Here is a 13342-nt window from a genome sequence, read left to right on the forward strand (position 1 = left end):
AGTGAATACTAAGGGATTGTAGTAGAAAAGGAAAAGGATTCCTACATACCATCCTCTGGATACATATTCACCAACACACAGCAAGAGCTAACACTCTGATGGAAATGAAGGAAAATAAAACATTACAGTGATTCTTAAATCTTGTCTGACCCGAAATTGAAATTATGACACTTTTCTTATAAAACATCACTCTACCAGTGCATGCTGCCATGTCAACAGTATATGCACCCATTGGCTTTACAGTTCAAATCTGAAAAGGAAGATACTTTTTGTCTTTTTATTCATGGGCTGTGAAATCCATTTACTGTATGAGACTTCTAATGTCACTTCCTCTCTCTCAGGTGAACCTTGTGGGGTAAAAAACAATGTTAAATGTTTTCAAATATATTTTGTTGCTGCTCACAAAAAGTGTAATATTCCTGAAAACAAGTATAGAATTTCACAACACAGTTTTTCAGAGGGGCAGATTTACCAAGCACTCAAGTGTTACAACATAAAAAAACCCAGTGAACTCTTGCTAGTAAGACAATGGGGAAAAATATGACAAGTGCAATAATGCAACCATTCTGTAAGGAAAATTATTCTCTTTGGGTGTCCTGAAATCAACAGGTCATCTGTTTTGGCTCCCTCATGTGCCTCACCTATTTTTAAACAAACATTTTGCTTGCAAACTTTATACACCTGAAGGGGTGGCAAAAATACACCAGTCAGCCTCTTCTGAGAAAAATAAAACAAAAAAGCCTGACATTGCTCTGCACTTAATTCGGTCTAACACGGCAACGAGTAAGTTTCTGATTTATAGTAAACCTGATGTTCACAGAGCAAACTACGTGCTCAGTTCAAAGACGCTGATCATTTCATACAGAAAAAGGGTTCTGCTTTGTAATTGTACATAATATTAATATTTGAAACATTCTTAAGGGTGATTGTACCTATTAAAATTGTATGTGTGGAATGAGAAATAAATGAAGTGGTGTTGCATTTTTAAAGGATCAGGTTACTGTTGATTAAAGCCTTATCTACATTAGTATTTCAAATTTCCCGCTGGTGCAGTTCCATTGGTGGTAGAAACAGTGGGAGCACTAGTGTAGACAAACTGCCAGCAGCCACCAACATTTAAACTACTATGTCATTTAGCCCTGCTCTGCATTGGGTTAGACGAGACTCGTGGTTAAAATGCTGATAGACAGCTTGCATCAACTCCCGCAGCTTTGCTATCACTTGCAGCAAATTGGAAGGAAAATGTCAACGCAGATGCAGCGCGAAAGTTAGGAGCAGCAGGAAAGGCTGAGGTGTAAGCCTGAGAAAGACACATAATATGTTGATCTGAATGTTACCATTGACTCATCTTTCATCTTGATGACACAGTGACAGGCAATTGGTAAGGGGAAAGAATAAAAAGCACTAGGAAAAGGGGTGTAAGGAAGAGAGACACATACCAGGATGGGGGAGCAGAGGAAGAGAGCACAGTACTGGAGGCTGCTTAAGTGGATATAAGTAGGATGGAATGGGAAGCAACAGAGAGTAGGAGCAGAGGGGAGAAACAGGCACAGTGGGAAAAGGGGGAAACAAAAGGGAAATGGGCAAAGTCCTTTGCAAGCTATTGAGCTCAGTGGAGTGGGTAAGCAGTGATGCAGAAAGAGCTGGGGAGACGAAGACAACAAGCACTCAAGATACAGAGCGGGAAAAGGAGGAAAGACCACATCAAAGAAGGAATGAAAGGGAGGCTTGAGGAAAAAAAAACTTTAAAGAAGGAAGAATTCAACTGAGGGAAAATGTGGACACTGAAAAGGAATGAAGAAAAGACAGAAGCAAGAAACAAGGTAAAAGAATGCATGGAGCTACAGTAAGGAGTATTTTTAGTTTAAGAATATGTTTATCTGATCAAACCCCAGCAATTACTGATTTAATGGAGGCTTCTCCAACCTTTGGGATCCTAACAAGGGTAGAGTCATAAGCCCTTGCCAATCCCTGCACACCAAATTGGATGCTATATTTCACCCAGAATATCTGACAGGTAAACTTAGAAATTTTATCAAGTGTGTCAAGGAGGCAGGGGCTATCACTTCTCAGTGATGAACAAGTAAGCCTGCCAGGGAGAAAGGGGAGGCCAAAACTCACAACAATCTTTCCAAGGCCTGTGGGATGAACCCTCCCCAAAGTCATACCGCAAACCTGATCATTTGTTAGCACACACGTGAGAAGTGCTGCTCAGGGAGCTGCACCAGCATTCCCCAGCCTGTAGGGTGGTGGGGTGGGGAACAGGTGCATCCCTGCAGCAAGTGCCGCTTGCTATGTGCATGGAGGTACCAGTGATCTCCTCCATTAGGGTGACCAGATGTCCCGATTTTATAGGGACAGTCCCAATTTTTGGGTCTTTTTCTTATATATTTCTTTTTCCTATTACCCCGCAAGCCATGTCCCAATTTTTCACACTTGCTGTCTAGTCACCCTACCTCCACTAGCACTACTGTACACGTGCCAGCTTCCTCTTTGTGGGATAAGAAGGGGTGCCGAGACAGCAGCAGCAGTAATGCAGCTTTTAAGCCGGCCCCGACCTGCTCTGCAACCAGGGGGACAATACCATTCTGTCTCCACTACCGCCACGGAAGGCAAATACTACCTCCCACCGAAGGAAGGACAAGAAGCAGGGAAAGAACACTAGAGGACAGAGGAAGCAATAACAATTTAAAAGAAAACCAGAACTGTATATACAGGCTGGAAAAAGATCGAGAGACCACTAGGAAAAAGACAGAGAATGGACTACAAACAGATGAGATATGGCAACTGCAACAAAGCACAGCATGCCAGGACAAGGCAGCTCCTGTGTAGAGGGGGCCCCACACTGATCCGCCAAACAGGCATGTTCAGATCAAAAAGGCTAGGAATCACTAAGCTCCACAGAATTGGGTACCTATGTAATTCCTCAGGAGAGTGGGAAATAAATAATTCTCCTGACTTTAAAGGTAAATGTTACTTATTGTACAGTACCAGCACTGTAAAAATGGTATACTCCTTTGATGTGGGGCAGTAAATTTTCAGGTTCCCATGGTTCAAAAGAGCAGCAGTGGCAGATTGTCAGCATGTCTGCTGGGCTTCTAAAAATTCCATATATGTTATAAAAGAGCTTATTTGAACACAGAACGCAGGCACCCTCGACACTGTATCAAGTCAGTGAAAGAACTTCATTTTGCAGCTATGCAACCACTGTGATCAGGTAGGACTGACCTGAGGTTGGCTAATGATGCAGCCACAGCTCTAACAGAGTGAGTTCCGACATGTCCTTAAAGTGACTGTCTCACTAAAGGAAAAGAATGAGCAATGCGAGTTAATAGCCACAAGAGATAGGTCAGACTGTGGCCTAAAGAACTAACACGTTGGTGTCATGAGACTCAGAAATCCGGATGGACTTTGTAAGAGGCTTTGTCCGCTTCAAATAAAAACAGAGAGACTGTTAGATCCAGTATGTGGAACAGGACTTTGCTGAGACAACCAAGACTGCATAGGAAAAATACTGGAAGGACTGCCTGGTTAAAGTGATATTCTGATAGAATTAAAATCAGATGAATATAGAAATTTATACTCTTATCAAATTTAGTATAGTCTGGAGAATTTACATCCTTGAACTCACTGTATGTCATAAGATAAAAACACCAACTAGAAGATTAACACTCCATATATAGGTACTTAAACATGCAGGATCTATCTATAAGCTTCAGAGAGAATTTGAGTGGTTTTTCATTGTGTTGATATTGAATGATTCAACAGAGATTTTAACGGATTTATCATAAATGTTTTTTTAAATGTCCAGATTCCTGCACAATTTGTTTGAATTTAATAGGATTATTTATGACCCAAATAGAAACAGGTGAAAATGTGTGATATCTAGGTTCTGACAAGAACAAAATAAACTCAAGTATTTTTGTGGGGAACAAGAGAAAAATCTATTTGGTCCCCAATACACAGTGAATGTCCTGAGCATAAGTGATTGAATAATTTGTAATATAAAGTTTTAACTAACCAAGAATTTGCTCCCCCAGTGGAACAATGAGAAGGTTTACAGGTAAGACTTACCTTCAGAGAGGGGCCCTGAGTTTTGAACAATAGAATACATTCTCATTTTACACAAATGCACAACAAGCCTTAGCTTAACAGCACACTTCACTGTCCTTTTGAACAGGAAGATAAATTACCATGTAAAGGCCATTATTCTAACATCTGCTTTTATTTAAGTATTTCATCAATACATCAGAAGTTTATCAGCAAGAACCACAGCAATTTGATCATGCTTCAAAAATACATCTCCCATTTATCAAGTTTAAAATAAGTTTTGTAAGCAATCTACAGTGACCTAAAATAGCAGTAACAAATTTCATTGACCCAACTATTTGTGTTATAATGCCTAGAGCAACTTTATAAGCAATTTCCTAGAAAATTCTTATAGTGCAAAGGGCATGCTGTTATTAGGAACCCCCCATTACAGATTCTGGCCTCTCATTTTTTCCCCCATAAATGTTTGTGACAAAACTAATGAATCTAAGTAAAACATAGCAAGTGGATTCAAATTAGTGAGCTACTCACATGCACAGCGCCTGCTAGTGTAGAACAAATAAGTTACATACATATTTAGACAATTTGATAATCTGCAGTCTGACAACAATACTATCAGTGGATGTCCTCTTACAGGTTAGGAGTTCACACTGCTTTGGAATCTTCTTCAGTGTTAGAGGAAAGCCAGAGCTTTCTGCTTATTACAGGGCTCAGGAAAGCAAAAAGGTTAACAGTTCAGGATGTACTTGTCCGTTTTTATGCAGTGTCCTCATTTTGGCAGAAGTAAGTTGCCCCATTTCTATGTTGTTCAAAGTTGATGGAACCCCTATGATTTCTTTTTGGTTTTAAGTGTGGTAGTGGGTTTTTGTATGTTTTTATTTCCCGATCCCTGGCTTGAAGACACAGAGGACTTTTCTGTCTCCCCCTTCCTCTCTTGACTCTCTTGATTTCGCCTTGAATTTGACACTGGAGATACTGACCTACCTGCTGGGAACTATAATTAAAAAAGAAGTTTAATATATGTGTGTTTTTAAATATGAGGGAACAAAATAATGTTAGACATCATAGTACAAAAAGCAGATGAGCTATGTAGTGGTACCATGCCAGTATTATCCTACAGCAATGTAAAATAAAAAAGTATTTAAAGACAGTAAAGGACATTATAAAGTGCAAGAGAAGCTGATTTATGAAAAATGCAACTCTTATCTTCTTCTGCGGTATACTTACACAGCTTTCATTCCACTAATCTAAAATCCCATGCTTTGGGGACAAGACTACATTCTTAATACCTGTTTAGGACTACTTACATCCAACTATAATTATCTGATATTAGTCTTCACTAGCCAGACTTCTGTACCAAGATTTATGATTTTAAGGAATATAATAATCACTATTATTGTTATTCAATTATCATAACAATCCAAATACATTTTCAAGCTCTTATCTTTATCCTTTATAAATGTGTAATTAGGACTATTTTTTCTGTTCTGCATCTTGATTAAAACTTGGCCAATGCAGGAGCGTACCAGTATTCTTTAGTTCACCAAGTCTTATTCTCTAATATCCAGGTTTCTCATCTTGCTAGGACTGATTTTAAAAAAAAACTGCTAAACTGATAAAGCAGTCAACAGCCATCCCATAAATCTCAATCATTTCATTTTTTTACTTCCTGACAAAGTGCAGTTAACTATTGTAAGAGCACTTCTTGGGCCAGAGTCTCAGCTAGTATGAATCAGCTGATGACTTAAATGGAATGATGTCAATTTACACCAGCTGAGGAACTAGCCCTTAATGTTTATCTTTATAAATTCTAATTTTTTCTTCTGCACAAATCTCATCCTTCACTCACTTGCGCTGTATCCTTTTAAGTCAAAGAAATTTTAACTTAGATAACATGGGATTTACCACAAAAATTTTAAAAATTGGGTGCTTCTTTAGCAATCCATATCTAGGAACCTACAACAAGTGGCTTGATTTTCCAAGATGCGAGGCACATAAACTACCACTTTCCATGGGAGATGCTACGTCTTCAAGCACTTTTGTTTCATAACAGAAATCAACTGTAAATCTTATTGCAAAACAATATTTTAAAAAGTGAATAAGAACTCGTCTGTCTCTAGTTAAACACTATTTTTTCTCTTATTCTAAAAGTATGAAAATAAAATGTCAGCAAAGAAAACATAAAACTAAATAAAACTGAAGATAATTGGAAAAAGTGTTTCTGAGAGAACACTTACAGCCATGGATAGCTTGGGGGTTACACTCTTCTTTTTAAGTGTCCCATTTGTTAAAGCACTTGTGTTATTTTTTTTCTTATTGACCTGAGAAAGAAGAATCAAGTGGTTGGAGTAATAAACCAAATATACTTAGGCGGCTAGAAAAGGGCCTACAATATGTCTACACTATGATAAAAGACCTGGGCTGGAGCCTGGGCTCTGAGACTGGTGCCACACACTGCTTAATCGTAGTGTAGACATACTGGATTGCCTCAAACTTAGCTCTTGAGAGGCAGATGGATCGATTAAATATTTAACTGACAAAAGTTAGACCCATTTATGAGGCTCTTTTTATACATTTTTTACTTGCAAGTCTACCATCAGAGAACTTCGTACACAGCTCAGTTCTTCCGTGTGTGTTAAGCACACCTTTCCCTAATGGCAAAATCCAGCTCCTTCCTCCAATGGAGACCCCAGATCAAATGGTCTTGGGAATAGTTCCACTGTATGGACAAGAGGGGGTTAGCATTTGGGGAGCCCAGCTCTGCATAGCTTGTGTATGTGTCTCTCGGCAGTTGGTGTGCAGGAACATGGTGACTTTGAGAAGCGTGTACTCAAATCCACAAGGCATTGCCACCACCCCTCTTCCCCCACTGCAGCAGGGGCTACCACAGCATCAAGGCTACAGTTGCAGCTGAGGAGCAGCTCTGCAGTTTGAGTGAGGAGAGAATTTCTTCCCCATATCCCTATGGAACTACCTATGCAAAGTCCAGTTATATAGGGGGGTGGAGGAGCTTCTAATTCAAACAAGAATATTCTGCTCTGATATAGTCACAGAATTGCAGCTCCATATCCAAGGCTGATTCTCTGCTAAGTGGAACCTTTTCCAGAGCAGGCACCATCCTGTATAACAGTGAAGACTTCAACGTGCTGCACAGGAACAGTCTGCATTTTGATCAATAAATCTAAGAGACAGAGAAGTCATAACTAGTGCAGACCCACCAGCATTTGCATTATGGCTTTTAGTCTCTTCAGGCCAGGGATTCAGCTGCTTGCTATGAAAATTCAATATTTTAAGCAACAAGTCATCTGAGAAATCAAAGCAATGCTTATTATATGCATTATACCTTGGGCTTCACTATGTCACTAGTGGCTTATACATGTGTTGCTTGTGAACTATTGTTTACCTTTTCCTTCACTTCCCCCAGGATGGTTTCTCATGACTCCTACTTACAGAATGCAGAAGGAATGTGGAAGGAAAGAATGGTGTATCCATCAGAGATTCTTCCTCATCTGCCCTAAATATCAGTTCCTTAATATCCTATTCCTTTTCTGTTAAGTTTCTGCACACACACCAGCTTAAGGAGTAAACAGGAGCAATAGATTCTTAAAGAATTAGTACTCTGAGTCAATCTGGCTTTGTTTCTCTTCACAGGGTAATTGTACAGTTGACAGCTCATCCTGTATCCTTGTATTTATTCAGATTCTGTACCCTATGTATAAATCTTTCATTAGGTTCCAGCTATCCTCTATGGCACTAGGTCATGTTCACCATTCCTTACCTTACCAATTTATTGACCCCTAATAATATTTAGCACTTATATAGTGCTTTATTTGTTCAGAGTATTGCATACATACCTGTTTTGTGGGTGTCCAGGGTTTGCTATTCCCACTCTCGGTTTCAGTTTCTGCACCAACCTCTGAGTTGCCATTGCTGCTAACAGGACTTTCCTGCTCTTCAATCATGTTATCCTGACTCAATGCAGTAGATGAACTGTTCAGTTCTTCTTCGACATTGCAAACTTCACCAATGTCCAGGTTGTTATTCCATTCCTTCATCAGCTCTAGGACATTAAATGGTCTCTGGACAATATGTGTTTCACCCTACGTGGTAACAATTGAGGTTTTTTTCACTTATTGGATATTAGAATATTAGAAAATTTAACACCAAAGTAATTTGCCTATTTGCTGTAAGCTCCATATCTGAAAACACAGGTGTTTTTGTATTGCTTTCTACCTGAGATCCCAAATACAATAAATAAATGCCAGAACGTATCCTATTTAAAACTACTATGGCACTGATTTCTCAAGAAAGGGGCATGGTTTGAACCTCCCCCACCCCAATGCAAGCAAAATATTTGGACCAGAAACAAACAGTACAGTCTGAAATCCTATGGAACCTCCATAAAGAGTGGGAGAACTTCTAGGGGGTCGGAGGAAACAGTGCTGTGGAAGCAGTGCTGCCCTTTTTTAAATCCACCAGGCTCTTGTTCCCTCTGCTCAGGGAGGCAGAGGAGACTATAGGAACCTAAATAATTATTCTATTTACCGTCACTTCACCTTGCTTGTGCAATTTTGTAAAGCCTATACCATTCATTCATACATTCCCTCTCTCTGTGTTGTGATTCTGAAAGTTTGTAAAGAAGTTCAAATGTACGATGTGTGCAAGGCAGGTTTGCTTTGAAGAGTAAAATTTGTTTTTCTGTTTTTTGAAAGGAGTTCTAATACTAAATAATACTCTGTTCATATACCACCTATCATCGAGAATCTCAGAGAGTTTTACGAGCATTAATTGGAAATACAGAGTTGTTGTGTAGTTTAATTATCTCCTCTGAAGAGATAGGTAAACTGAGGCATAGAGCATGTGATTTGTCCAAAGTCATATAGTGAATCAATGGCAGAGTAAGAAGTAGAATACATGAATCCTTACTCTTAAGTCCTCGATCTAATTGCTAGACACAATATGTCAATTAAGAATTCTGACTCAGACTTTGTCTTTTTATACTTGAGTGTTAGTGCCTGGAATGAATTTCTTTTATGTGAAATAAGGCACATGTGCCGAGTAAACTAGGAATGGATTCATTTACTTAAATCTGCAATTAAATGTGGGCAAAATGGATGGCACAGACACTAAACTAACTACCTCATTTGCAGGCACAATCAGGCAGTTAAATATATAAGTACATTGAATTGTACCCATAAAATCAGGCTCAGTTTAGGCCTTTAAAAAAAAATCTAGGCCTTAAAGAGCTCCAGATAATTATTTAGCACATAAAGAGAAGTGGGAGTTTGTATTCTGACAATTTTTAAGAAAGTGGAATCATTTAAGTTAATTGTCTGCGTTGGCTCATTTGAACACCTGTTGAGTTTAATTGGCTAGCATCTGCTGCTAATTGTGGGTAAAGAGAGTGGTGGATTACTAATTGGCTGTCTTTACATTGTTTCATTTTCTTTTGTCTTCCTTTTTCAGCTTTTTCTGTTCAGGTTTTAAGAGTGTATGCTTCAGTAAGATTCAAGACACAAAATGAAGAGATGTCCAGTTATTTGTGAATAATGTAAGATGCGGTATTTCCTCCATAAAGACACCCAGCACATATCTAGAAAGACACACAGTTTCAGCTTAGTGAGCACCATTAGACTGCTGATCTTAAAAGCCAACTTTTAAAACTGCTGATCTTAAAAGCCAACTTTTAAGACTGCTGATCTTAAAAGCCAACCCCACTACGAAAACTCAGGAAAATTAAAGGTTCATCAGTGAGAATTTTCAAGAGGACGCAGGGATATGTTGATCAGAAACCACAGTGGGAGATAAAATCTGGGTTACAGTAAAAAGAATGAGCCACGGATATAACCAGGACTAACAATTTCACTAAATGCTTTTCAGTTTTACTGGTAATTGATTCTGTGAATCTGAGATTTAAAAAGAATAAAAACTCCCCCAAAAAACAATTAAAACATTGAAAAATACACTTCTGCACACAATAGGGCCCAGAGAACTGGGCACAAGAAAAGGCAATGGCAGCAGGGAACTCAATAATTCAGAATGTAGGCTTTGACCCTCTGATGATAAAAAGTGCCACGTATCTGCTGGAAGTGCTGAGTTCCCTCCATTCCTATAAGACTTCAAGTCATTAGGAGTTAACACAGGGCAGCACTTCTTTGGATGAAAATATGGGGGAAGTCATGACTGAGTCTTTATAAGGAAACAAACTGTATACTGCCAGGGTAGCACTCAAGCACAGGCAAAATCCTGTCAGCTGTTGAGAAAGAGCCAGTCTTGAGTCACATTATAGAAATAACAGTGGAGTCTTCAAATCAGGGTGGAGATGTAGTAAGTTGAAGAAAAAGATGTCTAAACATGTCCAAATATGCTACTGACACCACGAGGAAAGTTGGCAGAGGCAGATAAAAACTTTAAATAGACTGATAAATGTGGTGCACCCAGAGGAATTTTAGGGTTAAGAAGCTTTGGAACATTTTTTTTTTTTAAATAAAGAACAGAATAACTGTATAACTAGGCATGGGGGAGCAAGCATGTTGCCTCGCACATACTTAATGTGACAAAAACACACATTTTTATGATTTTCCATTCAGAGTGAAGTGAGAGACAATGATTAGCTAAGAGAACTCTGACTACATCTGTCAATATATAAGAGATATGTTAACATAAAGAGACAGGAGCTTCTCACCCACAGCAAATGCAATATACACATAAAATAAATAACATGGGATAAACTTGCAAGGACAGCAATAAAATCAACTAGCAAACGTAGTTCATAAAAGCAGAAGCGAAAGTAACTGGAAAAATTATTGTACAACTGCTTCTCTTCTTGAAACGTGTTATTAATAAAATATACGATTCTGCGTCTAGTGGAAAAATGTGGAAACCAAGTTCTGAACTCAGTTGTAGCATAAAAGATGTCTGTGAGAGACCAACTCCCATTTCTGTTTTAAATGCTTTGACCCTCATCATTATTTTCAAATGCATGCTCTATAGAATCACAGAAGTCATAGGGTTAAAATGATTGTCAGATGGGTCATTTAGTCTCTGTGTAAGCTGATGAGCTATCTCACCATCCCAGGAAAGAACTAGTGCCATGCCTTAGTCTATTGCAGGTGTCTGCCTCTGGGCACAATTTATTGTTCAAGCACAAAACTCGTAACACTAAAACAAAGCAATTTCCCTGACCAACGAAGGATGTAGTCTCCAGAGACTTTCCCCTTGTGTCTCTCAGGCCCCAGAAAAAGGACATACCTTTTCCTTAAATACCTGGTTGGGCTATGTGACGGACAGGTAGTCCTTATCCCTTTCCTGGATGTTTTACCCTGTCACATCACTCCTTTGCATTCTTCCAGAACTGAAAATGTCATTATCATTATTCCTGATAGAGACGGCTCAAGTGTAGTACTAAGTACCAGTAATAATGGCAATTCCACCAACTCCTTTGGTAATCTGTCCCATTAGCTAAGCTGTTTTTATAGTTAAGTTTTCCCACATTCACTTTTTGTCGTGTTCTCTTTAAGTTCTCTTTAATTATGAATTCATTATTGGTCTCTGTCCCTCTGTCTAGCATCCATTTGATATATAGGAAGAGGGTTTTTTTTAAAACTCAGCATTTTGTCACCTCCTTCTGAACTGCTGTTAATTTGATATGGTTGTCTGTTTTCATCATCTTAAACTCTGTTAGGACTTTAATATCTGCTCTAATTGCAGACATTGTTCTTTCTTTCTTGGCTATGGAAGCCTTTGTGCCTTTTTGTCTATGTCTTCAGAGGTGGCCTTTCCACTTGGGTTATACATTTTACATCTTTCCAACCTCAGCTATTTACCATCCCCATCCCACTGGGGATTTTTCCAGTGGCTCTAGGTCATCTCTCTACCATGTCCACGTTTCATCAGAACAGAGTCCACGGAGAGTTGTGCTTTGCCTCCTGTGGTGCCTCCACATCCTGTTTCCTGTGCAGAAGCACACAGGTTCCAAATGTGTTCAGGGTGGTCTGCAGCTGTGACATGTGTGGAGGAAGACAGGATTAAGGACAATAAAACACTAATGTTTTTCCCGTTGGTTATTTAATGAAGGGAGTGACTTCTCTGTAAGGCTCTGATTCAACAGTCCTTCCCTATTTAGCTAAGCACTTAGCCTGGAATTTTAAAGGTATATATTCATGCATTCCAAGGCCAGAAGGGACCACTGTGAGCCTCCGGTCTGATCTCCTATATAATACAGGCCATAAAATAGCCTCAAAATAATTCCTTGGGAATAATATTCAATCTTGATTTAAAAATTGCCAGTGATGGACCCTTGGTAAACTGTCCCATTGGTTAATTACTCTCACTGTTAAGTCTGAATTTGTTCAGCTTCAACTACCAGCCATTGGTTCATGTTATATCTTTCTCTGCTAGACTGAATGTGATATATGCCATCATGTGCCAGCAATGCCCCTCTGCCATGTACATTGGTCAAACTGGACAGTCTCTACGTAAAAGAATAAATGGACACAAATCAGATGTCAAGAATTATAACATTCATAAACCAGTCGGAGAACACTTCAATCTCTCTGGTCATGTGATTAAAGACATGAAAGTTGCAACATTACAACAAAAAAACTTCAAATCCAGACTCCAGCAAGAAACTGCTGAATTGGAATTCATTTGCAAATTGGATACAATTAACTTAGGCTTGAATAGAGCCTGGGAGTGGCTAAGTCATTATGCAAGGTAACCTATTTCCCTTTGTTTTTTCCTACCCCCCCCCCAGACGTTCTTGTTAAACCCTGGATTTGTGCTGGAAATGGCCCACCTTGATTATCATACACATTGTAAGGAGAGTGATCACTTTAGATAAGCTATTACCAGCAGGAGAGTGGGGTGGGGGGAGGTATTTTTTCATGCTTTGTGTGTATAAAAAGATCTTCTACACTTTCCACAGTATGCATCCGATGAAGTGAGCTGTAGCTCACGAAAGCTTATGCTCAAATAAATTGCTTAGTCTCTAAGGTGCCACAAGTACTCCTTTTCTTTTGACATTAATTACATTACCTTTCTTTAATTCTTTAGTAATTGAGTCCCATATAAATCACTCCATTATTTTGCTTGGGATCAATACCAGGCTGACAGGCCTATAATTACCCTGGTCATCCTATTTACCCTTTTTAAAAATTGGCACACCATTAACTTTTTTACAGTCTTCTGGAACTTCTCCAGTACTCCAAGATTTATAGAAAATCAACATTAATGATCTTGTGAGCTCCTCAGCTAGCTCTTTTAAAACTCTTGAATGCAAGAGTCTGGACCT

The 13342-nt window shown here is 39.0% G+C and overlaps 1 protein-coding gene and 1 long non-coding RNA gene across 9 annotated transcripts in view; one reads left to right on the forward strand and one right to left on the reverse strand.

Moving 5' to 3' along the window:
- Positions 1-1191: 1191 nt before the first annotated feature.
- Positions 1192-13342, forward strand: part of LOC141988907 (uncharacterized) — a 34602-nt gene continuing 22451 nt past the window's right edge. Inside the window, exon 1 of the long non-coding RNA XR_012639865.1 lies at positions 1192-1823. This is a non-coding gene — a long non-coding RNA (uncharacterized LOC141988907). The remainder of the gene's footprint in view (positions 1824-13342) is intronic.
- STK33 (serine/threonine kinase 33) overlaps positions 4394-13342 on the reverse strand; it is a 93142-nt gene continuing 84193 nt past the window's right edge. For 7 of the 8 annotated variants that reach the window (XM_074955004.1, XM_074955003.1, XM_074955001.1 and 4 more), the window contains 3 exons: positions 7905-8150; positions 6288-6371; positions 4394-5044 (listed from right to left, as the gene is read on the reverse strand). In XM_074955004.1, the coding sequence (XP_074811105.1) occupies positions 4877-5044; positions 6288-6371; positions 7905-8150 (498 nt within the window). In that variant the 3' untranslated portion in view covers positions 4394-4876. The remainder of the gene's footprint in view (positions 5045-6287; positions 6372-7904; positions 8151-13342) is intronic. The other variant, XM_074955006.1, reaches the window with a different exon arrangement.

Source organism: Natator depressus, chromosome 6, assembly GCF_965152275.1.
Source record: "Natator depressus isolate rNatDep1 chromosome 6, rNatDep2.hap1, whole genome shotgun sequence".
Taxonomy (NCBI): domain Eukaryota; kingdom Metazoa; phylum Chordata; order Testudines; family Cheloniidae; genus Natator; species Natator depressus.